The sequence below is a fragment of the Mobula birostris genome, unplaced genomic scaffold (genome assembly GCF_030028105.1).
Source record: "Mobula birostris isolate sMobBir1 unplaced genomic scaffold, sMobBir1.hap1 scaffold_913, whole genome shotgun sequence".
NCBI classification, from domain to species: domain Eukaryota; kingdom Metazoa; phylum Chordata; class Chondrichthyes; order Myliobatiformes; family Myliobatidae; genus Mobula; species Mobula birostris.
In genome coordinates, this window is record NW_027278630.1 from 14,074 (window position 1) to 40,800 (window position 26,727).

Here is a 26,727-nt window from a genome sequence, read left to right on the forward strand (position 1 = left end):
CATTATCATGGAAAAGGATAGAATCAGAGAGGAGAGGAAAATTTTTAAATGAGGAAGGGCAAATTATGAGGTTATAAGGCTAGAACTTGCGTGTGTGAATTGGGATGATGTTTTTGCAGGGAAATATACTATGGACATGTGGTCGATGTTTAGAGATCTCTTGCAGGCTGTTAGGGATAAATTTGTCCCAGTGAGGAAGAGAAAGAATGGTAGGGTGAAGGAACCATGGGTGACAAGTGAGGTGGAAAATCTGTCAGGTGGAAGACGGCAGCACACATGAGGTTTAGGAAGCAAGGATCAGATGGATCTATTGAGGAATATAGGGTAGCAAGAAAGGAGCTTAAGAAGGGGCTGAGGAGAGTAAGAAGGGGGCATGAGAAGGCCTTGGCGAGCAGGGTAAAGGAAAACCCCAAGGCATTCTTCAATTATGTGAAGAACAAAAGGATGACAGGAGTGAAGGTAGGACCAATTAGAGATAAAGGTGGGAAGATGTTCCTGTAGGCTCTGGAAGTGAGCGAGGTCCTCAATGACTACTTCTCTTTGGTGTTCATCAATGAGAGGGAACTTGATGATGGTGAGGACAATATGAGTGAGGTTGATGTTCTGGAGCATGTTGATATTAAGGGAGAGGAGGCATTGGAGTTGTTAAAATACATTAGGACGGATAAGTCCCCGGGGCCTGACGGAATATTCCCCAGGCTGCTCCACGAGGTGAGGGAAGAGATTGCTGAGCCTCTGGCTAGGATCTTTATGTCCCCGTTGTCCACGAGAATGGTACCGGAAGATTGGAGGAAGGCAAGTGTTGTCCCCTTGTTCAAAAAAGGTAGTAGGGATAGTCCCGGTAATTATAGACCAGTGAGCCTTACATCTATGGTGGGAAAGCTGTTGGAAAAGATTCTTAGAGATAGGATCTATTGGCATTTAGAGAATAATGATCTAATCAGGGACAGTCAGCATGGCTTTGTGAAAGGCAGATCATGTCTAACAAGCCTGATAGAGTTCTTTGAGGAGGTAACCAGGCATATAGATGAGGGTAGTGCAGTGGATGTGATCTACATGGATTTTAGTAAGGAATTTGACAAGGTTCCACACGGTAGACTTATTCAGAAAGTCATAAGGCATTGGATCCAGGGAAATTTGGCCAGGTGGATTCAGAATTGGCTTGCCTGCAGAAAGCAGAGGGTCATGGTGGAGGGAGTACATTCAGATTGGAGGGTTGTGACTAGTGATGTCCCACAAAGATCGGTTCTGGGACCTCTACTTTTTGTGATTTTTATTAATGACTTGGATGTAGGAGTAGAAGGGTGGGTTGGCAAGTTTGCAGACGACACAAAAGTTGGTGGTGTTTTGGATAGTGTAGAGGATTGTCAAAGATTGCAGAGAGACATTGATAGGATGCAGAAGTGGGCTGAGAAGTGGCAGATGGAGTTCAATCCAGAGAAGTGTGAGGTGGTACACTTTGGAAGGACAAACTCCAAGGTAGAGTACAAAGTAAATGGCAGGATACTTGGTAGTGTGGAGGAGCACAGGGATCTGGGGGTACATGTCCATATTTGCTAAAGCCAGTTATTTTACAGAAATTTCTGATGTTTTCCTTATGAATTTTTAAAATTTATGAAAGGGAAAGAAAGATTAATTTCAAGAAAGGTAAGCAAAGCTTATCTACCCAATATTTTTCAAAGGTTGGCTAAAATACATTTTCTGCTCAAAAGAGCATTGACAATTATTTTTGGATAATTATATCTACAACTTACTGATCATGATAACGTACCGTGAATTGTAGATATAATAATTTTTACGCAGGGGTTCCCTGAGACCTGAAAGTTATTTCAAAGTGTTCCTTCAGGTCAAAAAGATTGAGAAAGGATGCCCCATACCATCAGGCTCCTGAACTGGTGTGGATATATGAACTCGGTATAACTCTGATCTGATTCTACAACCTACAGACTCACTTTTAAGGATTCTACTACTCGTGTCCTCAGTATTTTTTTTAATTGACAAATATGAGAGAGATTAATTTCAGGGTGCTTGGAGGAAAATATGGGGGAAATTCTGGTGTTGTACACAGGGAGTGAAGGGTGTGTGGAAGTCGCTGCCAGGGGTGCTGGAAGAGTCAGAGACTTTAGGGATATTTAAGAGACTTTTATTGCGGGACAAAGATGATGGATAAAAATGGAGGGTTATATGGGAGGGAGGGAGGGTTATAATAATCTCTGACTATGTTAAATGGCCGGCATAACATTGCGGACTGAAGGGCCTGTTCCACTGACTGAAGGAGAGTTGTTGTCTTGACAGGAGTTGCCTACTCATGGTGGATGGTCCAAACACCACAGATCATCATGGCCTCAGATGGTTCCTGTGTGCAGATCCCCTGCATCTTCTCTCATCCCGCAAACTATCCACTCGCTGAGGTGAAGTGGTTGAAGGACAACAAGACTCATGGGACCCTTGTCATCGATTCCAAAAAGCAATCGGACCCTCAGTTCCACCAGAGAGCTCAACTCTACCCACAGTGGGAAGCCGAGAAAGACTGCACGTTAACTATTACTAGTGTGTCCCATAGGGATGTGGGCCGGTACTACTTCCGAATGGAGGACAACAGCGGTGGGAAGTACTCTGGGCCGGATGGAGTCCTGGTAAATGTATCAGGTATGTCCACAGACTGGATTCCTGATATTCCTGTCCTGAAGAGCATCTTCTTTTACTGATGCTCTGACCTGTGTATCAGATTGGGAGCACCGTGCATGGCTGCAGTCTCTGTATTCCTGCATTAGACCATACCGAGAGCATTGTGTACAGTTCCAGTCTCCGTATCCCTGGGTCAGACCCACACCGGGAGCACCGTGCACTGTTCCAGTCTCCGTATGCCTGGGTCAGACCCACAAAGGGAGCACCGTGCACAGTTCCAGTCTCCGTATCCCTGGGTCAGACCCTCACCGGGACCATCGTGCACAGATCCAGTCTCCGTATCCCTGGGTCAGACCCACACCGGAAGCACCATGCACAGTTCCAGTCTCCATATCCCTGGGTCAGACCCACACCGGGAGCACCGTGCACTGTTCCAGTCTCCGTATCCCTGGGTCAGACCCTCACCGGGACCATCGTGCACAGATCCAGTCTCCGTATCCCTGGGTCAGACCCTCACTGGGACCATCGTGCACAGATCCAGTCTCCGTATCCCTGGGTCAGATCCATACCAGACACACCAGGCAGTTTCAGTGTCCTTATTCTGGAGTTGGTCCACACTGGAAACACTGCACATGGTACCGGTCTCCATATCCCTGATTAAGCCTCACTGGGAGCACTGTAAATATTCTGATTTCGATATCCCTGGGGTAAAGCACACTGGAGTCCACTGCAATCACACAAACTGCTCACACTGATTAATCCACTCTCTCTTTCTCAGATGTGTCCAACTTGCCAATTATTTCCTCACCTGAGGAGATCATCGAGGGAAGGGAGGTGACGTTAACTTGCTCTGTGAAATACGGCTGCCCAGGTCACCTGACATGGACAGGTTCAGACGGATTAGCTGATCAAACTTCAACAGAACCTCAGCGCACGGACCAGAACATCGCGACAACCAGCCTCACTCTGAGCTTTGTCGCTTCCTACCAGGACCACGGCAGGATACTGAGCTGTGAGCAAACATCCTCACCGGGAAAACTTCCATCCCAAACTATCACCTTAAATGTGAAGTGTGAGTATTGGGAGCTGCTGAGCGTCACGGCAACAGACAACAACCTCGGCTGAGTGAGACCCATCACCTCTCATGTCAGAGTGAGGAGGGTCGGGGTCTAACACAAGACCACAGACTGGGAGGGGTGGTCAGGAGACAGCGCAGTGGGAGGGGTGAAGTGAAGGGCCATTGCAGGAGAGTCAATGGGGTGTTATAAGATGGATAGTGAGGAGGGAGTGCTCTGGAAGGGGCATTGAGGAGGAAGGAGCTCTTTGGGAAGAGGGTGAGGAAGGAGTGCTGTGGGAGGGGCAGTGAGGAGGAAGAACTGTGGGAGGGGCAGTGAGGAGGAACCACTCTGGGAGAGTCACATTGTGCTCCTCTGCTCTATGAAGGATTAAACCCTTTCTCTGACATTTGGGTCTTTTGATTCCACAGATGCTCCCAGGTTTGCTCACCTCACCATCTCTCCCTTCAAGACCATCGGTTTGCGTGAGTCTGTGACATTGGAGTGTGTAGTCGGGGACAGTAACCCTCCAGTAACAAGCTACAGTTGGTATCGATCAAGTAGTACAAATTCCAGGAGAGAGGAGACATCAAGTGGAACACGTCAGATCTACAGTACTGATAGAGACACGGAGTACCGATGTGAAGCCGTCAACTCACTAGGAAAAGCCACCTCTGAGAGAACTAAACTGCCGGTGTATGGTTTGTATCGAGGGCTTCGACCTTGTTATATTCATCAATCAGCTGCCCTGTGACCTGACCCGAACCATCCCATTCAACCATCATCCATTCACTCAGCATCCTGCACCGGACGCCACCATCTATCGCCGACACCCCTCCCCGTCTCTGTGACCCCATTCTGGTCCCTGGACCCCCACTGTCTCTGTAACCCCCTCCGGACCCTACACCCCTCCCTGACTCTGTAACAAACTCCACCCCCGGCCTCTACACCCTTGCCCATCTCTGTGACCCCATTCTGATCCATACACTCTCTGTTACCGTCTCCAGATCCTACGCCCCTCTCTGACTCTGTAATGCACTCACCCACCCCAACATCTCTCCCTGTGTCTGTGAACCTTTTCGGCCGCTACCCCTTACCCATCTCTGTGATCCCCCTCCAGTCTCTACACCTCTCCTCGTCTCTTTGACCCCCCTACTGGTCATTACACCCCTCCTCGTCTCTTTGACCCCCCTCCACTGGTCATTACCCCTGTCCTCGTCTCTGTGACCCCACCCCCCCAGACGTTACACCCCTCCCCCTCACTGTGGCCCCCATCTGGCCCCTGTACACTTCCCATCTCTGTGAACTCATTTGACCTCTACACCCTCCCTGTCTCTCTAACCTTTTCCAGCCACAACACCCCTGCATTTCACGGTACCCTTCTCCAACCCCTGCAGACCACTCTGTCTCTGAAACCCCATCCAGCTCCTACACTTCTCCTAGTCTCTGTAATTCCCTCCAGTCCCAAAACCCTCTCTATCTCCGTGACCCTCCCCAAACCCTACATCCCTCCCATTCTCTTGTGATCCTCTCTAGCCTCTACACCCCTCCCAGTCTCCGTGACCCCCTCCAGCCTTTCCATTTGCCCTCATCTCTGTTACACTTTTAGACCCCTCCGGGTTCCTGAAACTCCTCTGACATTTACATTGCTCCCCGTCTCCATAATCCCCTCCAGCCTTTACACCACTCACAGTCTCTGTGATACCCTCTGGCCCTTACACCCTCCCCCCTATCTCTGTGACCGTCTCTGGCCCTGCACTCCTCCACCTCCCTGATGGGATGTGGTCCCATTCCAAGATGAAATCCTCCTCCTGTTCTCTCTTCGTCGTCTAGCTTTGCGAGTGTGGGTTGTTTGGTTTTGATGTCCATGATATCCCATACTGAGACTTGGTTCTTTTCAGGGAGTTATAACTGGGCAGTGTGGACCCCCCTCTCACTCCATGCCCGGGAAGGGTCCTGTGTGATAATTCCCTGCCTGTTCCACATTCCTGCAACCAGAACGAGATACACAACGGCCACTGGGATCTGGTTCAAAGACGTAAATTACGAAGGGACTCCAGTGTATCACACCCCTTCTGGGATCGGCGGTAATTATACAGGACGGGTCGAGTTCCTGGGACACATGGAGAGTGAAAACTGTTCATTGAAGATCAGGAATTTAAAAGAATCCGATGGTGGGAAGTATTATTTCCGGATTGAAACATCGTCTGGTAAATGGTCGGATCCAATCGGGTTCACACTCCTGGTATCTAGTGAGTAAATAATTTAATTTTCAGCCCAGCATCAACTGTGTCCTCTCTCCCTCCTCACTCCTCCACTCTTTGCTGCTTCTCTCCCTTCTATTTCCCCACCCCTAACCCATCCAGTAGAGTCCCAGTGTTGTACAACACGGGGAAACAGATCTATCGGCCCATTGTGTCCCTGCTGGCCCAGCTACACCAACTCCTTATCTCAACGCTCAATCCACAAGGTCATAAAGTATAGGAGAAGAATTCAGCTATTCAGCCCATCACATCTGCTCCGCCATTCCATCACAGCTGATTTATTATCCCTCTCAACCCCATTCCCCCTTTCTGCGTCCCTTCTCTGGTCATTCAAGTAGTCCTTTGGATAATTCGTCAGTACTGTGAGAGTGTGTGTCGCTCCCAACTCCACAATCCACCATTCCCCAACCCATTGCAATAAAAATTCCCCTCCTCATATACCCTCTTTCTTCCCCTCACCTGTGCCACTAGATTTAGTGATGTTCACCATGAGGAACACCTTCCTACCATCTCCATTTCCCTCATAATTTATCTTGATTCCCTCCCCCCATCCTCCTCTACTCCAGAGAGAATGAAACAGCCCCTCCCACCTCTCCTTGACACTGGAATTCTCCATTCAGGACAACATCCTGGGGAATCTCCTCTCCAGTGCTGTCACCTCCTTCCTACAGTGTGGTGACCAGAACTAAACGCAGTGCCGAGGCTGTGGTCTGTCCAGTGTGTTATACAGTTGTACTGTAACCTCACGGTTCCTGTATTTTATGCCCCAGCTAATGAAGACAAGGATCTCATTCACCTTCTCACCACTTTTTCTGAAGAAAGCGTGAGATTAGCTTTATTCGTCACGTGTACATCGATAACACTAAAACATACAGTGAAGTACATTGTTTGCATCAACAACCAACACAGACCAAGGATTTGCCGAGGGGTGCTTGCAATTGTCACAATAATTACAGTGGCAACGCAACATATCCTCAGCTTGTAAACTCTGCATCTTTGGGATGAAGGAGGAAACTGGCGCACCATGATCGAAAACAATGTGAAACATTATGATAACCACTGCACTACCATGCCTGTACCTTCAGGGTTTCCAGTGATTGTACACTGAGGTCTCTCTGTTCCTGGGTATTTCCCAGGATCCAGCCATTTGTAGTGTAGGTACAGGAGCCTGAGGTCCCACAGTCCGATATGGCAATTTGAGCAACCGCCAAGAGTAGTGGACTTAGCCCAATACATAAGGACACATCACTCCCCACCATCGATAGTATCTACAAGATGTGCTGCCTCAAGAAGGCAACATCAACCATCAAAGATCACCACCATCTGGGCCATGCCATCTTCTCGTAACTCCCATCAGGCTGGAGGTACAGAAGTCTGAAGTCCCACACCACCAGGTTCAGGAACAGTTACTTCCCTTCAACCATTCGGTTCTTGAACCAACTACAACAACCACAATCACTGCCTCAGTACTGTCACACTAGGACCACTTTGCACTACAATGGGCTTTGTGTTTTTGTTCTAATTGTGTCTTCTTGTAAAACTACAGTTAATTTTATGCTTTTCTTGTGAATTCTGCTTAGAGTGTGCCTGTGGTGCTGCTGCAAGTAAGCTTTTCTTTGCATTTGTCCATATGTGGTCATTTGCATTGGACAATAAACTGAATTATTGCTCCCAAGTGCATCCTGTCACACTTATCTGGATTAAACATCTGCCACTGTTCTGCCCAGTTCACCCACTGGAAGGTCAAACTTGAAGGCAGTATACAGGTTTAATGGCCAGACTCTTAGCATTGTGAAGGAATAGGGAGATCTTGGAAGTTCAAGAGCTGTGAAGTAATGTTGCTGCTCTATTAAACGTGTCGTCAGACCACACTTAGAAAATTGTGCCCAGTTCTGCTTGTCTCATATCGGAAGCAATTGGAAGTTCTAGAGAGGGTGCAGAGGAGATTTACCAGGATGCTGCCTGGACCAGAGAGCATGTCTTATCAGGATAGACAGAGTGAGCTGGGACTTTTCCCTTTGGAGTGAAGGAGGATGAGAGGCAACTCGACAGAGATGGATAAAATGATAAAAGACACAGATAGAGAGGAGAGCAGAGACTTTTCTCCAGTTTGCAAATGGATAATGCAAGGACTTAGAAAAGTATAGGGGGAATGTCAGAGGTAGGTTTTAACACAGGGAGTTGTGGGTGCGTGTACCACATGACCGGGGTAGTGGTAGAGACAGATGCATTCGGGACATTTGACAGACTCTCAGATAGGCACAGGGATGAAAGGAAAATGGAGAGCTATGTAGAGGGAAGGGGTACATTGATCTTGGAATGGGTTAAAAGGTTGGCACAATATAGTTTACCAAACAAGCTGTATTGTGTTGTACTGTCCTATCTTCTATGATCACTTTCAAACTTTAGCGTCTTTATGTCAATAATATCACAATTTTCATGTCTTTTGAAAATTTACCAATTGGACTTCCTTTGCCGATATCCAATCAATACTTTGGGAGGACTGTGATTTCCTTGTCTATTATTGTCACATGTACCTCGAGGTACAGTGAAAATCTTTGCTTTGGATGTCAGACATTTCATCACATCAGTGTATCGAGATAGTGCGCTGACTACATCCATCACCTCTCCTGCAGTCTCTGTCAGGTCTTACACGCGCAGAGGCGACTCCATTGGGTGCACCTGCTTATTAATGTAAATATCTAATCAGCCAATCATGTGGCAGCAACTCAGTGCATAAAAGCACACAGACACAGTCATGAGGTTCAGTTGTTGTTCAACCAAACATCAAAATGGGGAAGAAAAGTGATTGAAGTGACTTTGCTCATGGAATAATTGTTGGGGCCTGATGGGGTGGTTAGATTATTTCAGAAATGGCTGGAATTTTCATTCACGGAAGTCTGTAGAGTTTACATGGATTGTAAATTTTCCTATATATCGTGTGAGAACAAAAAGAATACATTCTGTGAGCGACAGTTCTGAGGGTGAAAATGCTTTGTTAACGAGAGAGGTCAGAGGAGTAAACACGAGGAATTCTGCAGATGATGGAAATTCAAGCAACACACATCAAAGTTGCTGGTGAACGCAGCAGGCCAGGCAGCATCTCTAGGAAGAGGTACAGTCGACGTTTTGGGCCGAGACCTGAAATGGTCAGAGAAGGATGTCCAGACTGGTTCAAGCTGACAGGAAGGTGACAGTAGCTCAAATAACCACGTGTTACAACAGTGGTGTGCAGACGAACATCTCTGAGCACACAATAGGTCAGACCTTGAAGTGGATGGGTGACAGCAGTAGAAAACAACAAGTATTCAAACCTTACCTATGTCCATGTGCAGGTTGCCATTTTGATCTTTGTTGGCTTTTCCTCTCTCTCTTGTTACTCTCTTGCCTTTACATGTACTTATAAAATGCTTTGGGTCTTTCATTCATCTTCTCTGCCAGTGATATTCAAAGTCTCCTCTTTGCTCTCATATTTTAAAGTATCCCTGCAAATTCTAAATTTCTAATGTGTGCTAATTTTTTCTGATCCAGGCTTCAATGTTCTTTGATATTCCAGGCTCCTTGGAGTTCCTGATACTTTTCATCCTCATGGGAACACATTAGTTCTGGCCTCCATTGCTTCATTTTTGTATGACCTCCACCTGTCCTCAGCACCCAACCCGGGGCACTCCCTCCTCACCGTCCCCTCCACGGTGCCCTCTCCTCACTGCCCCTCCTGCTGCACTCCCTCCTCACTGCCCCTCCTGCAGCGCTCCCCTGTCACTGCCCCTCCCTGCCTGTGACCGTGGGGAATGCCCTCCTGGGGTGTGGGATCTGAACACAGCTACTCTGAGACTGGGAGGAGGAAGAGGGAGGTGGGTGGGGATGTGTCAGCTGCTTTAACCCTTGCAGGGCCACACATTGTTTGCACGGTTTGTTCCACAGGGAGTCTGGATAAACCGGTGATCAAGGTACCTGAGCGTGTGGTGGAGGGGGAAGCCGTATCTCTGACCTGCTCTGTTCACACTTACTGCCCTGAGGACAATCCTGTGTTTGAGTGGCACCTCCCTGGTTTCAACGTTCCTCAGCTGACTGGGAAAGTATCCCAAATTTTCCAGGATTACCACTGGATTTATTCCCACACTGTGGTGTACACACCAACGCTCGAGAATTCCCACCAGGCAGTGAAATGTGTGGCCAACTTTGGACCCCAGACACCGTCACGAGAAACGGAGATCTCACTGGATGTGAAGAGTAAGTCAGAGAGTGTAACCGCAGACCAGAAACACCTCGACTTCTCATCCCCATCATCCTACTGTCCTTCAACATCTACTCTCTCCATCACTATCTTCCCCTACATTTCTGTCCTTTCTGTTCCCCGTCCCACCCCTACACCCTTCCCTGGCCCCGTGAAACCCTCCAGCTCCTACACCCGGTCTCTGTAACTACCTCCGGCTCTTAAACCCCTCTGCATCTCTGTGACCCCTTCCAGCCCCTACACACCTCCCTGTCTCTGTGAACCCTCCACTCTGTCACCTACACTCCTTCCCATCTCTGTGATCCCCTCCCTGTCTCTGTGACCCCCTCCAGCCACTAAACCCCTCCCCGTCTCTGTGAGCCCTCCACTCCGTCCCCTACACTCTTTCCCATCTCTGTGATCCCCTCCCTGTCTCTGTGACACCCCCTCAGGCCATGACACCATCTGACGCCCCCCCCCCACCCGGCCACTACACCAAAAACCACTCCGCTCCCCCCCACCGGTCTTTGTAAACCCCTCTCTGTTTCTGTTTAACTCATTCCCTGTGTTTTCAGATCCTCCTCGAAACGTCACCATCTCACTGTCAGTAAACTGGCGAACAGACACTCAGAATATTAAGGAAGGGGATAGAGTTGTCCTCAATTGTAACTCTGCCCCAGCTCACCCGGCAGTCAATGAGTACACCTGGTACAAAGGTGGAACTGAACTCTGGAGACAGAGGAGTGGCAGCCTCCAGTTTTCACCAATATCTCACACCGATTACGGGACGTATGTCTGTCGGGCTTCCAATGAAGTGGGCAGCAGCAGGTCAGCGGAATTCACAGTGACGGGCAAGAGTAAGTGTCAGACAGAAATAACGTTGGTTTGTTTGGACGAGGTGCATAACAAAAGTGGAATTTAAGTCGTACATACTGCCCGACTGCATATCCCCTGGGTCAGGCCCACACGGAGAACACCGTGCACAGTTCCCGTCTCCATTTTATAAAGAGAACTTGATCTATTGTTGTAGATGCAAATATTCACTGGAGCATCGAACAATCAGAGATGTTTCTCTGGTGAACTGTGGAACAAGGGTTCCTTTGAGTAGACTCATGTGGAGCGGGGAACCAGAGGGAAACGATGTAAAATCCAATGGGGAATATAAGTGAACCTCCTCTCACACCGGAAAGCCATTTTCAGATGGACTTTGTTCTGACAGGGAGGGGTGAAAGTGGGAGCTGAACAAACAGAGGAGAGGAGAATGGAGATATGAGAGGTGACTTGGTAGAAGATGATGAGAAATAGAGTGGATAGCCAGAGACTTTTTCCCAGGGTGGAAATGTTGATATGAAGGGTTAGAATCTTCAGGTGATTGGAGGAAAGTACAGCTGTATGCCAAAGGTAGGATTTTTCACAGAGAGTGGCGGGGATGCTGCAGATATGTTAGGGAGATTTGAGAGACAATGAGACAGGCCTGTGAATGAATGAAAAAATCGATAAGTGTTAGAGAGATTTGCTTTGCCGGAAGTACCTCAGCATATGCAGTGCAATGCATTATTTTGCATCAATGACCAGCACCTTCTGAGGTGCGCTGGGGTAGCCTGCAATTGTCACAAGTTTTCCAGCACCAACATAGCATGTCCGGAACTTCCTAACCCTGACTGGTTGGTTGTAGACTGTGGGAGGAAACTGGGGCATCTCGAGGAAACCCGCACCATCACGGGGAGAAAGAACAAACTCCTTGCAGACAATGAAACATACTGATCCCCAATTTGACAGCTGGCTCTGCAAAAAGGTTACATTAACCATTATACTATCATGGCCATGTGGGAGGGAAGGGCTCGTCTGGTCTTAGTGTAGGTCAAAATATTGAGATAACAATGTGGGCTGAAGGGCCTGTACTGTTCTATGTTCTATGAGATGGGGTAAGTGACAGAGAAGTGGTTGATTAGCATAGAGCACACACCCCAGTGTGGGTCGAGGGATCTAATGGGTGTATCTGCTGGGTGGTCAAACTTAATGTAAAACAATCCAGAAAATGCAAACACTGACCAGTTCCTAACTGAGGTGTTGAATCCTATTCCAGCTCGACCTCTGGACGTTCACATTGAGTACCACGTCAATGGCGTACAGACCAGAGAGCAAGCAGTTATGAGAGAGAATGATCGGCTAACTCTGACCTGTGTCAGCACCAAGAGTGACCCACCGGTCTCCAGTTACTCCTGGTTACAAAATGGCCGGACTGAGAAGAGCCAAAATCAGGAACTGCAGTTCGACAGGATTAACCGAGAAGAGGACGGCAAGAGATATCAATGTCAGGCTCATAATGAGATTGGAACAAGAAGCTCAGAGACCATCACCATCCACGTACAGTGTGAGTAACCCACACCATCCCTGCTGGGCACCCAGTTATCCCCCGATATTCCGCTGTTCTGTTGCCCTGGAGATTTAGGAAGACGGGAACTCCAGTATCCACAGGAGAGAGTTGTAGAGAGGACGTACTGCACTGTGGGAGGACGATCAGGAGAGAGCCGCATAGGCGGGAGTGAGGAGGGAACGGCTGTGGGAGGGGGTGAGTAGAAAACACTGTGGGAGGGGGTGAGGAAGGAACGCTCTGCGAGGAGCAGTCAGAAGGGAGTGCTGTGGAAAGGATGTGAAAAGGGAGAGCCACATTGTGGGACAATTGATGAAGAGGGAACGCTCCTGGAGGGGCAGTGAGGAGGGAACGCTGTGGGAGGGAGTGGTGAGGAGGGAGTGCCGTGGGAGGGAGTGGTGAGGAGGGAGCATTGTGGGAGGGAATGGTGAGGGGGGAGTGCTGTGGGAGGGGCGATGAGGAGGGAGCACTCTGGGAGGGGCAGTGCGGAGGGAACGCTGTGGGAGGGGCAGTGAGAAGGGAACACTGTGGGAGGGAGCTGTGAGGAGGGAACACTGTGGGAAGGGCAGTGAGGAGAGAGTGTGGTGGGAGGGAGTGGTGAGGGGGGAGTGATCGGGGAGGGAGTAGTGAGGAGGGAGCATTGTGGGAAGGGCAGTGAAGAGGAAGCACTGGGGGAGGAGAAATGAGGAGGGAGCACTGCAGGAGGGAGTGGTGAAGAGGGAGCGCTGGGGGATGGAGTGGTGAGGAGGCAGCACTGAGGGAAGGGCAGTGAGGAGGGACCGCTGTGGGAAGGATGAGAGAAGGGAGCGCCACATTGTGGAAGAATTGATGAGGAGGGAGACTCATGGGACCTTCACCTTGTGTATCACCGCAGAAGTGTGTTGGGGTTGTGCAGAGGGACCTACACTCTGTCTGGTCCCCAGAGTGTATGATGGGATGATGACAAGGGAGCTTCACTCTGTGTCTAAAACCTGGGAGTGTGTGATGGGACGGTCTGAAGGGAGCTTCACTCTGTGTCTGACTCTAGGAGTGTGTTACACATGTTTCTATTGCCCATTACTTTTACCCAGTTGATATTCAGCCCAAATGTTTCCCTGCCTTGACCTGTTGCTGTGGGATACGGGGTCTGATTTAACTGAAGGGAGTTTCTTTCTCTGGATGCTCCCACCAACGTGAGAATCACATCTCCCGCTGCTGCTACTGTTGGTCAGTCCATCACACTGTGCTGTAAATCTGATGCCAACCCAGAACCGCACAACTACAACTACAGCTGGAGGAAGGTGTGTGGCTCTTCATTAGTTAATCTGCAATGTTATTCTCGGGATTGTAGACTGTGGATTACACGGGCGGACATCTCCTGTGATTATTACTGCACTGTGAGGAATTCCATCGGTGAAGGGGAATCTCCACCCAAACGCATCATTGTACAGTGTGAGTAGTGACGTTTCCAACCAGTTACCGCACAGACACACCGTCCCATTCACCCGCCCCTTTGCAATATGATTCACCACCGTCTTGGCCAATCAGACAACAGTATTTACTGATGTATTGTGACTGCCGTTTGGCCCATCACTTCATTCTAGCTCCCAGAAGAAAGATCACATCAGGCCTATTCCCCAAGACTTCCTGCACCCCCGGTAACCCATTCTCCCCACGTTCCTGTCAATGAACACCCCCCTCCCCCCGCTGATTCTAACACACTAGCAGGGAGCATCATAGTTGTCCATGAACCCACCACTCCTGCACACCGAGGGATGTGGAAGGAAACTGGAACACCCAGGGGAAACCGAAGGGGTCACAGGGAGAATGTACAGTCACATATACACATAATGATCCACTGGGGGTTTGTCTCTCACACACACGCAAGCACACACGCACACGCGCACGCGCACGCGCACACACACGCGCGCGCGCGCGCGCACACACACACACACACACACACACACACACACACACACACACACACACACACACACACACACACACACACACACCTCTCTGGTCTGAACCAGTGTCTCTGGAGCATCACCCACTAGAGGTGTCCCAGTAGACGTGCTGGTCTTCCCATCACCCCTGCTGGTGCATAGGCCGCTGACAATAGCTCATCAGAGCCTCTGAACTGAGCTAAAATTTCTAGTTTCCCATGGAGACCATCTTCTTGGTGTATCCTTTCTCTCTCAAGGTTCTGTTAGTGTGTGCGTAGCTCTGGCATTTTCTACGGTATGGGGTCACTAGCCGATACCCAACCCTCCTCGTTCTGCAGCCAGGCTTGGCAGCGTCCAGGTTTAAAGTAAATACTTGAGGCATTGGCTCTGGTGAAGGAGTATCTTGGAAAGTTACTGACAAGAGACCACGAGGGAAATGGTTGGTGATAAAATGAGAATGTGAGCAAGGGACAGAGCTTTCAAAGCTGAGATTCAATTCAGTGGGACGTGGTTCAAACACAAAACCGGAGGCTCTTTACGTGAATAGGAGCAGCCCTCGGGGTGAGTTGGGTGAATGAGTGGCACTCAAACCTCGTCGCCAGCCAGGACAGAGCCGTCAATCTGACAGGCAGCCCATCCACCGTCGGTACGCAGTTGACATTCAGCCTGAATGTTTCCCTGTTTCAGCGTTTTGCCGTGGTTACAGGAGTTTGATTTTAACTGAAGGAGGTTTCTTTCTGTAGACGCTCCCACCAATGTGCACATCACATCTCCCGATGCTGCTCCTGTTGGTCAGTACATCACACTGTCGTGTGAATCTGAAGCCAACCCAGCAGCGAACTATTTCAGCTGGAGAAAGGTGTGTGGCTCCCAGTCAAGAAATCTGTGGAGAAATAGTGGAAAATACGGATTGAATGTTCAAATGGAGGACGCCTCCTGTGACTATCACTGCTCCGCGAGGAATTCCATCGGTGAACAGGAGTCTCCAGGAAAGCGCATCGATGTTCAGTGTGAGTACCGACACTGCAGCATCCTGTTACCACACAGACACAATCGGATTCCCCACCAACCCATCACACACCGAGAATCACCTGTCACCCGCGCTGCAAATTCAACAGAGTCCGACAGCAGCAGTGAGGAGAGAGCGGAGCGCAGTGGGACGGGCAGTGAGGACAGAGTGCAGTACTGTGGGTCAGGCAGTGAGGAGGGAGCTCAGTACTGTGGGAGGGAGAGAAGTTCAGTGGGTTGGGCGGTGAGGACGGAGCGAAGTTCTATGTGACGGGCGGTGAGGACAGAGTGCAGTACTGTGGGTCAGGCATTGACGAGGGAGCGCAGCGCTGTGGGACGGAGCGAAGTTCTATGTGACGGGCGGTGAGGACAGCGTGCAGTACTGTGGGTCAGGTAGTGAGGAGGGAGCGCTATGCTGTGGGGGGGGGGTGGTGCTGTCAGAACCAGAAATATTATGTGAACCGCAAATCTTCGCCTCTGATGAAATATATTAACGGATACTCCCGACCAAGCAGTTAATCTGTCTGGCAGACGTGTCAAGAGACAGTGTGGAATGAACTTCACCGCTTTTTAAAACAGAAATTCTTTATTACAAGTACAATAATACAGTACCCCAAATTCTGTATATATACAGAACAGTGACTAACACAATTACTAGACAAACGAAACTGAAATATTCCCATCTCTATCAATGATGGCGCTAATCCCCTAACGGTCCCGGGACGCCTCTGTGGTTGCCGTCGACAGCACGTGTTCCCTCACGATGGTTGCCTGGGCACGCGTACACTCCCTAAAATTACCACACCGTCTGCCTGGGCACATCCTACCACAGCATGAGGGAGCAGTAATCCTCCCGTCTCTCCCTGCAGCTGACCCAGAACACTTCAGACGAATCCCAGGATCGGCTGTCTTCCAGAGGCTGGTCGGTAAAGTGCCAGTGGCCGGAACCCACCCGAGAGTGAAGAGGAGCAAACTCCATCCACGCGAGGTGATGGTCCGAGCACGACACCAGGTGCATGGAGGATGTTGACTCGCGGGAGATATACGCCCGAGAGATGTAGAAGCGGCGATGCGATATCCTCCCCCTCTAGTCCTTCTTCAGAAAATGCTAGAGTCAGGGTGAGGATCCCGCGGGAGCCTAGTAGCGCCTTTTGCCGAAGCTGGGTTGCATTGGAGGCCAGAGCGGTCCCCCACCTTGAGGGTAGAGGAGAAATCTCCGCCGAGGATAATGCCGTCTCCAGCGTCGATGGAGCTGAGCAGAGAGCAGAGAGGACACCAGACAGAGTAGGCACGTCTGCTGCACCCCTCACTCAGCGGTATACACGTTGATGAAGTGCAGCGGTAGGGAAAACATCCAGGCGCACTGCCAGGTGGAGCAGAGGGCCAGGAACGATACCCTGGATTATTGTGATTTCCGGCTGGAAGGTTGGGCCATCAGGATCACCATTTCACTCGAGCTGAGGCTGACGGAGCTCATGTAGTCCCCTCCCTGCCAGTCCAGGAGCCAAGTGGACTCGTCTCCTGAAATGATATGGGTTTCCTGCAGGAAACTCGCCACATATCTCCCATCTCTGAGGATTGAGAGATTGTTAAACCTGCTGAGAGAAACCCTGCTACCACTTACCATTCAGACTAGCTATGGTGAGCTTCATATCGGGACAACACTAGGCCTCTTGAGCAGCATCCTTCCTGGTGAGAGCGGACTCACCCTCCGCCCTACTCTCCCCAAAAGAGCAAGAATGCTCCTGGCCGCTGGGCTCGTTATCCAGTGTTCTTGCCTCTAGGGAGGTACTAACTACTCAGTCCTGAATGGAGGGAGCCAGGGCTGTCTCAGTCGCCAGATCAGGGGCAACACCAGCTTCCACCCTACCTTCCTACACACACACTCCACCACCATAGGTCTCGGGGCCACATCCAGGGACCCACCTGGATTCCTTCCCCCTCCCGTGACACCCCCAAGTCTACACTCTGTACCCTCTTGGTAGAAGAGCTCCTTCTCCTCTTTGAGATGGAGACGCACCCGGAACAGGGGTCCCCAATACAGCGACACTCTCTGCTTCCATCACCCCGTCCACCTACGCACTTCCCTGAGCCTCCAGCTGAACTTCAGAGCAAGCGGGTTCCGTGGTACAGGACACAGGAGCAGACGTGAGCTCTGCGTTCTCAATGGCCTTCTCCCTATTGGGTTTGGATTTTTTCTTCGCCCTCCTGCCCTGAGCAATCTCCTCCCCATCCCCTGCTGCATCCTCCCTGCCTGTAGACTCGTTCCCCCACCCAATCCCACAGGGGCAGCAGCAAGTGCAGGGACTGGCAGGATCAGTTTGATGCATTGCAGCTCAAGGTAGAGTCTTTGGGCCAGGAACTGGGGCAGTCTCTCTGAAAGTGCCCCACTTCCCCGCAAGTGGAGCATCGTGGGTGCTCCGAACTCCAGTACACCTGGTAGATTTCCCTTTCAAATCGCATGGTAAATCGACCCTCAATATCCTCCTCCTGCGCCAACTGCATGAACACCTGTCACCGGAAAGAGATAATGTCACTTGAACTTGTGCCTAACGGCGTTGATTTCGGATATTCCTCGACCCAAGAGGGCAGCATGGGGAAGGAGGACTTCACTGGAGATGAAGGGATTGAGCCTGAGGACGATCTGCAATGTGTGAGCGGTCGTTAGCTCCAACTGTAGGAAAGTTCCCCCCATTCTCAGCCCTCTGCAGAGAGCTTGAAGCACCAACTCATCGGTGCTCATGTATAATACCACCTTACCTCAGTCCTTCTCAGAAGCCAGCACGCTGCCAGCAGCAGCCAAGCTCTCCATGGCCTCCGGCCTCCGGCACTCTTCTAGAGTCAGTCCGGAAGGCAGACGCATTGCACCCCGCGTTTAATCGACAACAACCGAAACAGGGCACTGTGTGGTTTTAGAGACAACAGCCTTTGCATTGTTCCTCGGGGGGGTCCACTACTCCCTGGTGATCGATCTGGTATGCTGGGAATACAGTCCAAATACAACACGTCATATATCCTGAAACACTGTAAGCGGCTATGTCCGCTGATAAAGACACAAAAAAAGCGACTGGTGTCCCTTGCTGGAATGTTTGGAACTTCTCGCAGCTCACCCAAATCCTGCTGCGTCCGCAGATCCAGTCGCCTCGAGGTTGTGGGGTCCCATGACAAACTGTCGCCGTCCTTTGCTGTTTGGACTGCGAGAGGACGATGGAACGTAATCTTCGAAGTTGGCCCGGTGGTCCTTTTCACAAAACGTTAGCGAATTCCAACTCCGGGAAAAACTCCGTCGGTCCCCAAAAATCCCCCCACCCCCGGCCTCAAAAGGTCAAGATGCCCAGGAAACACTTCTTCATTCACGCCGACCGAGATGCATGACGAGACGGGGGTTGCGGCAGATTCGTTCGGATATTAGTTCGAAAACGAACAATTTCTTTCTCCGTGGCTTTGCTGTAGCAACAGCTCTGGCAATATGCCAGCCGCTGCTGCGAGAGACTGCGCAGTTAGCAGCCGCCAACAAATACAGTCCAAACAGGCAGATAAACTCCAGAAGTTCCCACAGTGGAACAGTTACTCACTGAGAAGTTCAGGAGTCCTGCGGGACCTTATCTGATACCGCAGGAAAACTTTATCTAACGGTTTTCTTATGGTTTCTCCCAGCTCCATCAGAAAAGCTCCATACTGCGTCTGAACCCAGGAGTCTGTGATGGGACAGTGTGGAGGGAGCTTCACTCTGTGTCTGACCCAGGGAGTGTGTGATGGGACAGCGTGGAGGGAGCTTCACTCTGTGTCTGACCCAGGGAGTGTGTGATGGGACAGTGTGGAGGGAGCTTCACTCTGTGTCTGACCCCGGGGGTGTGTGATGGGACAGTGTGCAGGGAGCTTCACTCTGTGTCTGACCCCGGGGGGGGGGGGGTGTGATGGGACAGTGTGGAGGGAGCTTCACTCTATGTCTGACCCCGGGGATGTGTGATGGGACAGTCGGGAGGGAGCTTCTCTCTGTGTCTGACCCCGGGAGGGTGTGATTGGACAGTGTGGAGGAAGCTTCACTCTGTGTCTGACCCAGGGAGTGTGTGATGGGGCAGTGTGTAGGGAGCTTCACACTGTGTCTGACCCCGGGGGTGCGTGAGGGGACAGTATGGAGGGAGCTTCACTCTGTGTCTGACCCCGGAGTGTGTTACACAGGTTTCTATCGCCCGTTACTTTTACCCACGCTGAGTTGATATTCGGCCCAAATGCTTCCTCGTCTCAGCGTTTTGTAGTAGGATTCGGGTGTCTAATTTATCTGAACGGAGTTTCTTTCTGTAGATGCTCCCACCAACGTGAGAATCACATCTCCCGCTGGTGCTCCTGTTGCTCAGTCCATCACACTGTGGTGTGAATCTGATGCCAACCCAGCACCGCAGTACTACAGCTGGAGGAAGGTGTGTGGCTCTCGGTCATCAAATCCGAGGGGAAATGATAAAAAATACGTATTTTATGTTAAAATGGGGGATGCCTCCTGTGACTTTTACTGCACAGTGAAGAATTCCATTGGTGATCAGGAGTCTCCACCGAAACACCTCAATGTGGAGTGTGAGTAGTGACACTGTTCTATCCTGTTACCTCACACACACAATCTGATTCCATGACAACTTGACACAAACACACACAAGAGAAATTCTGCAGATGCTGGAAACCCAGGGCAACACGAGCAAATTGCTGACGGAACTCAGCAGGCCAGGCAGCATCTATGGAAAGGAGAACAGTCGATGTTTCGGGACAAAACCCTTCAGTAGGACTGGAAATAAAGAGATGAGGGGTACAGTTAAAAGGTGTGGGTAGGGGAATGAGAACCACAAGGTGATAGGTGAAACCTGAAGTGGGGAGGGATGAAGTGAAGAGCTGGGAAGCTGATTGGTGATAGAGATATAGGGCTGGAGAAGGGGGAATGTAATAGGAGAGGGCAGAAGGCCAGGGAAGAAAGAAAAGTGGGGAAGAACACCAGGAGGAGGCGATGGGCAGGCAAGGAGAGATGGTGAGAGAGGGAAAAGGGGATGGGGAATAATGAAGAGGAGGGGGGGCATTGCTGGAACTTCAAGAAATCAATGATCATGCCATCAGGTTGGAGGCTGCCCAGATGGAATATAAGGTGTTGTTCCTTCAACCTGAGTGTGGCCTCATCACGACAGCAGAGGTGACCATGGATTGACATATCAGAATGTGAATAAGAAGTGGAATTAAAATTGGTAGCCACTGAGAGATCGTACATCTTCTGGCAGATGGGGCATAGGTGCTTGGCGAAGGGGTCTCCCAATCTATGTTGGGTTTCACCAATATACAGGAGACCACACCGGGAGCACAGGACACAGTATGTGACCCCAGAAGACTCACAGGTGAAGTATCTGTTTGGGGCCCTGAACGAGGGAGGAGGTGTAGGAACAGGTATAGCATTTGTTCTGCTTGCAAGGATAAGTGCCAGGAGGGAGATCAGTGGGGAGGGATGAATGGACGTGAGGGAGCGATCCCTGCAGAAAGCAGAAAATAGGGGAGAGGGAAAGATGTGATTGGTCATGGGATCCTGTTGGAGATGACGGAGGTTCAGAGAATTATGTGCTGGACACAGAGGCTGGTGGGGTGGTAGATGAGGACAAGATAAACCCTATCCCTGGTGGGGTGACGGGGATGAGATGAGAACAGACATGTGTGAAATGGAAGAGATGTGGTTGACAGTAGCATCGATGGTGGAAGAAGGGAAGCCTCTTTCTTTGAAAAAGGAGGACATGTCCGTCGTTCTGGAATAAAAAAAACCTCATCCTGAGAGCAGATGCCGCAGAGACGAAGGAATTGAGAGAAGAAGATGCTGTTTGAGAGAGGTGTCTGATTTAAACTCTTCCCAAAATTAATTCTGACTCCAGTACTTCATAACTGACATTTCACCAGAGATATTCACAATTCAACCCAACAACAGACCCCCACACACCTCCCCATCACTGTAACCCTTTCTGACCCCTACACCCCCTCCCATCATTCTGCCATTGGCAGCCAAACTTACAGCGGCCTGTTCCTCAGCTCCACGTTCCCTCCTTCACCCTCTCTGACCCTCTCTGACTCTCTCTACATAGCTCCCTTGCTGACCAACTCCACAGCTCTCCCTCCCCAATCCTTTCCTCCTCTTTGACTCCCACATTAGGTCTCTCCTGTACCCCTCCCTTTGCAAAGAGATTCCTGGACACCCACCTGATGTGACCAATGTTTTGTTTTCTTTGTACTCCCTCTTTCACAATAACCTTGTGACATTTTGTTACAGAAAGTTATGTCCATCTATTTCTTATTCTCATTGGCGATTGTTGGTTTTTTGAATATTTACCCAAGATTTGCCCCTTAACATTTGGAATAACTGCAGGGATTTTCACTCTTAAACACGCCACAGATAAACCCGAAGATGTGAAAATCCTGTCCAGTGACTCTGTGGTCGAGGGATCACAGGTTACGTTACGATGTGAGAGTGTCGGGAATCCACCTGCAGACACCTACCAGTGGAAGAAGGTGTGTTCTGGGATGGAGATGAGACTCGAAGGATCCACGCATGAGCTTCAGATCCGGGTCTCAGCCGAGGATGATTCCTGTGCCTATTACTGCAGTGCTGGGAATGTGATTGGAGATCAGGATTCTGAACCCAAACGCTTTAAAGTTCAGTGTAAGTATTTACCTTTTGATAAAGCTTTCACCGTCATCCAAACAGCCGCCTGGCCCGTGTTCAAACCTTCATCCCTCTCTCCTCAAACCCAAACCTGGTTGTAACCTCTAAACTTTTGACTAATGCTAAACTCCCAAACCCCTGCCCTTTGGCTCAGTAGTCTACCCCCTGCCCTAACCTTTAACCTCTGCCATTGCCCTACCCCTTAACCCCTGCCCTAAACCCTGACCCCTGCACCTTGACTTAATTTCTAACCCCTGTTTCCTGCCCTAACCCATAACTCTCACCTGCGTCCTAACACCTTCCTTACCCATAACCCCAGCCCTTAAATCTAATCCTTATCTACTGTTTTAATCCGGAACCCATGCTTTATCCCAAGCTCCCTCAGGACTCCTGATCCCTGCCCCTGCCGTAACCCCAGGCCTTGCCAAAACCCCTAATTCCTTGTACTAAGTCATATTCCCTACCTTCACTCTAAGCCATGCCCTAAACACTGTTCCTACTCCGTACCTGAACCCTTGCAATATCCCCTAACCCCTTGTCAAAGTATGTCCGGCTCTGTATGTGTGGTGTGGTGTGTGTGGTGTGTGCGCGTGTGTGTGTGTGTGTGTGTGTGTGTGTGTGTGTGTGTGTGTGTGTGTGTGCATATATCATATTTCTCCACACCGTGTGTGGAAACCATGACCAAAGAGAAGGTTTTAGGAAATTTGGGGATTTCTCCCCTCTCCCCCTTCCCATGAGCATGTGGAGTGTAGCACTCACTTATTCCCCTGGGGAGGGGCTCAGGATTATACCAAGTACGTGTTTCTGGGGACTGTGTGTGTGTGTGTGTGTGTGTGTGTGTGTGTGTGTGTGTGTGTAGGTGGGTGGGGGTGGGGGGGCAGCAACTCAACAGTTTCCACCAGCCATACACTCAAACTCTCACACAGGAGGATGATCAACTGAAGTGCCTGCACATTTAAAGGGGGGAGGATGAAGATCAGTTTTATTGTCAGACCCACTAGGTGTGCAGAGGTGCAATGAAAAACTTACTTGCGTAGCATCACAGACACACAGCATCAGATACACAACAGAGATTGTGGGTGTCAGTGAGAGACGGCTCAAGTTGTGTGGGTTCGGCTCCCGGATAAGATTCCGGGGCCAGGGGCCAACAAACAGCTCCGGCGATGGGGAGGTGAGCCCAAAGAAGGCACAGGAGTGGCTCAACACAGATGGTGTACAACTGGCCGGACATGGTGCACTCCGGCAATGTTCCCTCCAAGGTGTGCGCACACACGTCTTTTATTACTAGCGCACAAACGAATTTAAACTGCGCACAAAAAGTTGTCACCATCTACCTCGTCAGCATGTTAAATATATTTCACGATCCTACACAATCACACTTCCTTTTCCAGTTTTTGATGCGGACGGTGTTGACAACGTGAAGTTTGCAATGATTTGTCTGCAGATTTTAGAACTGGCTTATTTATATTGTTTTTATTGAAGAAATTATTGATTTACTATGTCGAATTCAAAGGAAGCAAAGGGTGTGAAGCGCAAAAGAACTGCTGGTTCATTTTAATGACCATTTCAAACAACTTTAATAACATGTGACAAGATTGATATGATCACTTGCTGCCATTTACTGTATGAGAAATAAGTCTCATTTATGTGTATTATTTTATTTTTTTTAAAACAATGAACAACAAAATGCAATCGGTAGTTTATTATCCTTAGATTGGCTTCAGGTTTACTTCCACTGAAAAATTCAGTAGGCACATGTTTTCACTGGGCAAAAAATTGCACAGAACAAGATTTTTCATCACACTGATCATCACAGATTCGAGAGAACACTGCACCCCTGAAGTTTCACGCTTCGAAGGGATTTGGGCGCTGTCAATGATCCATGGACCTTGACAAGGCACCCTGCAGCAGATTATAGGAGATGAATCCGGGCTACTAAGTGTGGTCAGAACCCAAATGCCTGTAGAGTGCCCACCAGGAAACTGGTTTACCTGCTCAAATATCCTCTTGTGGTCATGAGAGAGATACACTGCTGGGGACCCAGTCAGGTCCCGGACTAGATGGACGTTGTCCTGAATGGACCAGCCCGGAGCTGTTTAAAACTGGTCAGGATGGATCACCTGTCTCAGCACTGGGCCAAGACAATTGCCATTGCCATTGGCCATATCGGGAGTACACTCGGCCTCTTGACCAATTCCGTTCCCGTGAGAGTGGAGCCACTCTCTACCCTACTCTTTCCAAAAACAGCAAGAATACTCATTGGCTGCTGGACTCGAGTGATGCCAGTTCCACCCTGTGACCTGCCATCCTCTGAACGTGTGGTTCGATCCCCACCCTAACGTCTCTCACCAGGTCATCCAGGCACAGAACTCCTCTTCCCCTTCCCTTTCCAGCATGCTAGACCAGAGTTGGGAGGCTTGTTTCGGCTGATGCTTCACAAAGATGAGAATAAACTCTCTGTTCACCTCAGTGGGTATCAACGGGCACTTCTCAGGATAGATGAGGATGTCCATTGTTCACTGTCAAATGATTCTCCCTCTGCACCAGCCCCTGTGTGTACTAACAGATGGGAGCACTTCTAACCTAACTGTGCAGTGGGTATATTGTTTATACCTGTCAACTCCACCTTCACCCCAGCCCTACTCCCAGGAACACCAGAGGAGGGATCATCCCCAGGAATTCCCTGTGAACGATGGGTTAATGGGGTCAGCATAGAGAGTACATCTCTCTCCTCAGGAGACAGACCCAAGTGTTCCCTGACAACTCCAGTTCTCAGGGTCCACCTGGAGCCTGATCTTGAAAGTGAGAGGGGCTGGCCGCTGCTTCACCATCATTATCCAGTGTACTCGCCTTGAGAGAGGCTCTATCTGATAAGTCCACAGTGGAGGGCACAGGGGCTTTTTCAGTTGCCAGATCAGGGGCAACACCACCTTTAACAACAGCTTCCTACAGACACACTCCACACACCACAGGGCTCGATGCTACATCTAGGGACCCACCTGGATTCCCTCCCCCTCTGGTGACTCTCCCACGTCTACAATCTCTACCCTGTTAGGAGAAGAGCTCCTTCTCCTCTTTGGGCTGGAAATGCACCCGAACAGGGGTCCTCAATACAGCGGCACTCTCTGCTTCCATCTTCCCGTCCACCAACACACTTCCCTAAGCCTCCAGCTGAACTTCAGAGCAAGCAGGTTCCGTGGTACAGGACACAGGGCAGACGTGAGCTCTGCGTTCTCAATGACCTTCTTCCTATTGTGTTTGGATTTTGTCTTCACCCTCCTGCCTTGCGGAGTCTCCTCCCCATCCCCTGCTGCATCCTCCCTGCATGTAGCCTCAAGTTCCCCCACCCAAACCCACAGGGGCAGAAACAGGTGCTGGATAGGGGCAGGGGCATGAGCTGGGGCAGAGGCAGCTGGGGCATTGGTGCTTGAGATGGACTCTCTGGGCTGGAGTTGGGACACATCCTCTGAAACTGCCCCACTTCCCCACACGTGTGGCACCGTGGGTGCTCTGAACTCCAGTACAGCTGGTAGGTTTCCCCTTCAATTCACACAGTAAATCGATCCTCAATGTCCTCCTCCTGTGCCAGCTGCATGAACACGTTGCTGGAAAGAGATAATGTCGCAGAGGGTGTGGCACTTGATCTTGTGCCTAATGACAGTGATCTCAGATCTTACTTGACCCAAGCGGGTAAAGTGGGGAAGGAGGATCTCATTAGGGATGAAGGGATTGAGTCCGAGGATCATCCGCTGTTGCTAGATCCAACTGTGGGAAGAACATTCCCCATTCTCAGCCCTCTGCAGAGAGCTTGATGCAACAACTCCTCGGTCCTCACGTAAAACACCACCTTACCCTGCTCCTTCTCAGAGGCCGGCCTACTGCCAATGCCAACCAAATCCTCCATGGCCTCTGTGCAATCTTCTAGAGTCAGTCCGGAAGGCAGAATGCATTGCACCCTGCGTTTAATCCACACTGAACGAAACAGGACACTGTCCGCGGTTTTAACAACCTTTGCATATCAAGCAGTGGTAAATCAAAAAATTGGACTTTATTTGTTGTCTGCAAGAAGTGTCACCCGTCATCTGAGAGGAATCTTCAATTCTAATCCTTGGTGGATAAATTTCCGGTGACTAAACTCTGTTAGTTGTTAAAAGGGATAACAATCACATGCTGGTCGTAGAGGTAATGAAAGGGTTATTAATCTTATCTTTGCATGAATGGGGGTTTAATCTGTTGTGGTTATGCCAGAATAGAGATGTTAGGAGTGCATTGTAAATTGCTGATGGGTGGTGTTGAAGGTCACTCCCTCTGCTCAGGGATGGGTTTTCCAGTTTGACAAAGAGGGAGTCTGGAGTCTGGAGCGAGTTTCACTCTGTGTTTCACCTGGGAGTGTGTGATGGGACAATGTGGAGGGAGTCTCACTCCCTGTCTCAACCCGGGCGTGTGTGATGGAACAGAGCAGAGGGAGCTTCACTCTGTTTCTGATCCTCAGAGGGTGTAATGGAACAGTGTGGGGTAAATTTCACTGTCTGATACCTAGAGTGTGTGATTGGATTGTGTTGAATGAGTTTCTCTCAG

At 50.0% G+C, this 26,727-nt stretch overlaps 1 protein-coding gene across 4 annotated transcripts in view; it reads left to right on the forward strand.

Moving 5' to 3' along the window:
• LOC140193842 (B-cell receptor CD22-like) overlaps window positions 1–26,727 on the forward strand; it is a 57,595-nt gene that overhangs the window by 11,960 nt on the left and 18,908 nt on the right. For 3 of the 4 annotated variants that reach the window (XR_011884960.1, XM_072250998.1, XM_072250999.1), the window contains exons 2-9: window positions 2,296–2,649; window positions 3,407–3,700; window positions 4,115–4,384; window positions 5,585–5,935; window positions 9,872–10,180; window positions 10,739–11,020; window positions 12,250–12,537; window positions 21,880–22,146. Coding sequence is in view for 3 of the 4 variants with exons in the window: in XM_072250998.1 (XP_072107099.1) it covers window positions 2,296–2,649; window positions 3,407–3,700; window positions 4,115–4,384; window positions 5,585–5,935; window positions 9,872–10,180; window positions 10,739–11,020; window positions 12,250–12,537; window positions 21,880–22,146 (2,415 nt within the window). In the remaining variant the exon portion in view is untranslated. Of the gene's footprint in view, window positions 1–2,295; window positions 2,650–3,406; window positions 3,701–4,114; window positions 4,385–5,584; window positions 5,936–9,871; window positions 10,181–10,738; window positions 11,021–12,249; window positions 12,538–13,695; window positions 13,969–15,205; window positions 15,473–21,879; window positions 22,147–26,727 lie in introns of all 4 variants that reach the window. The other variant, XM_072251000.1, reaches the window with a different exon arrangement.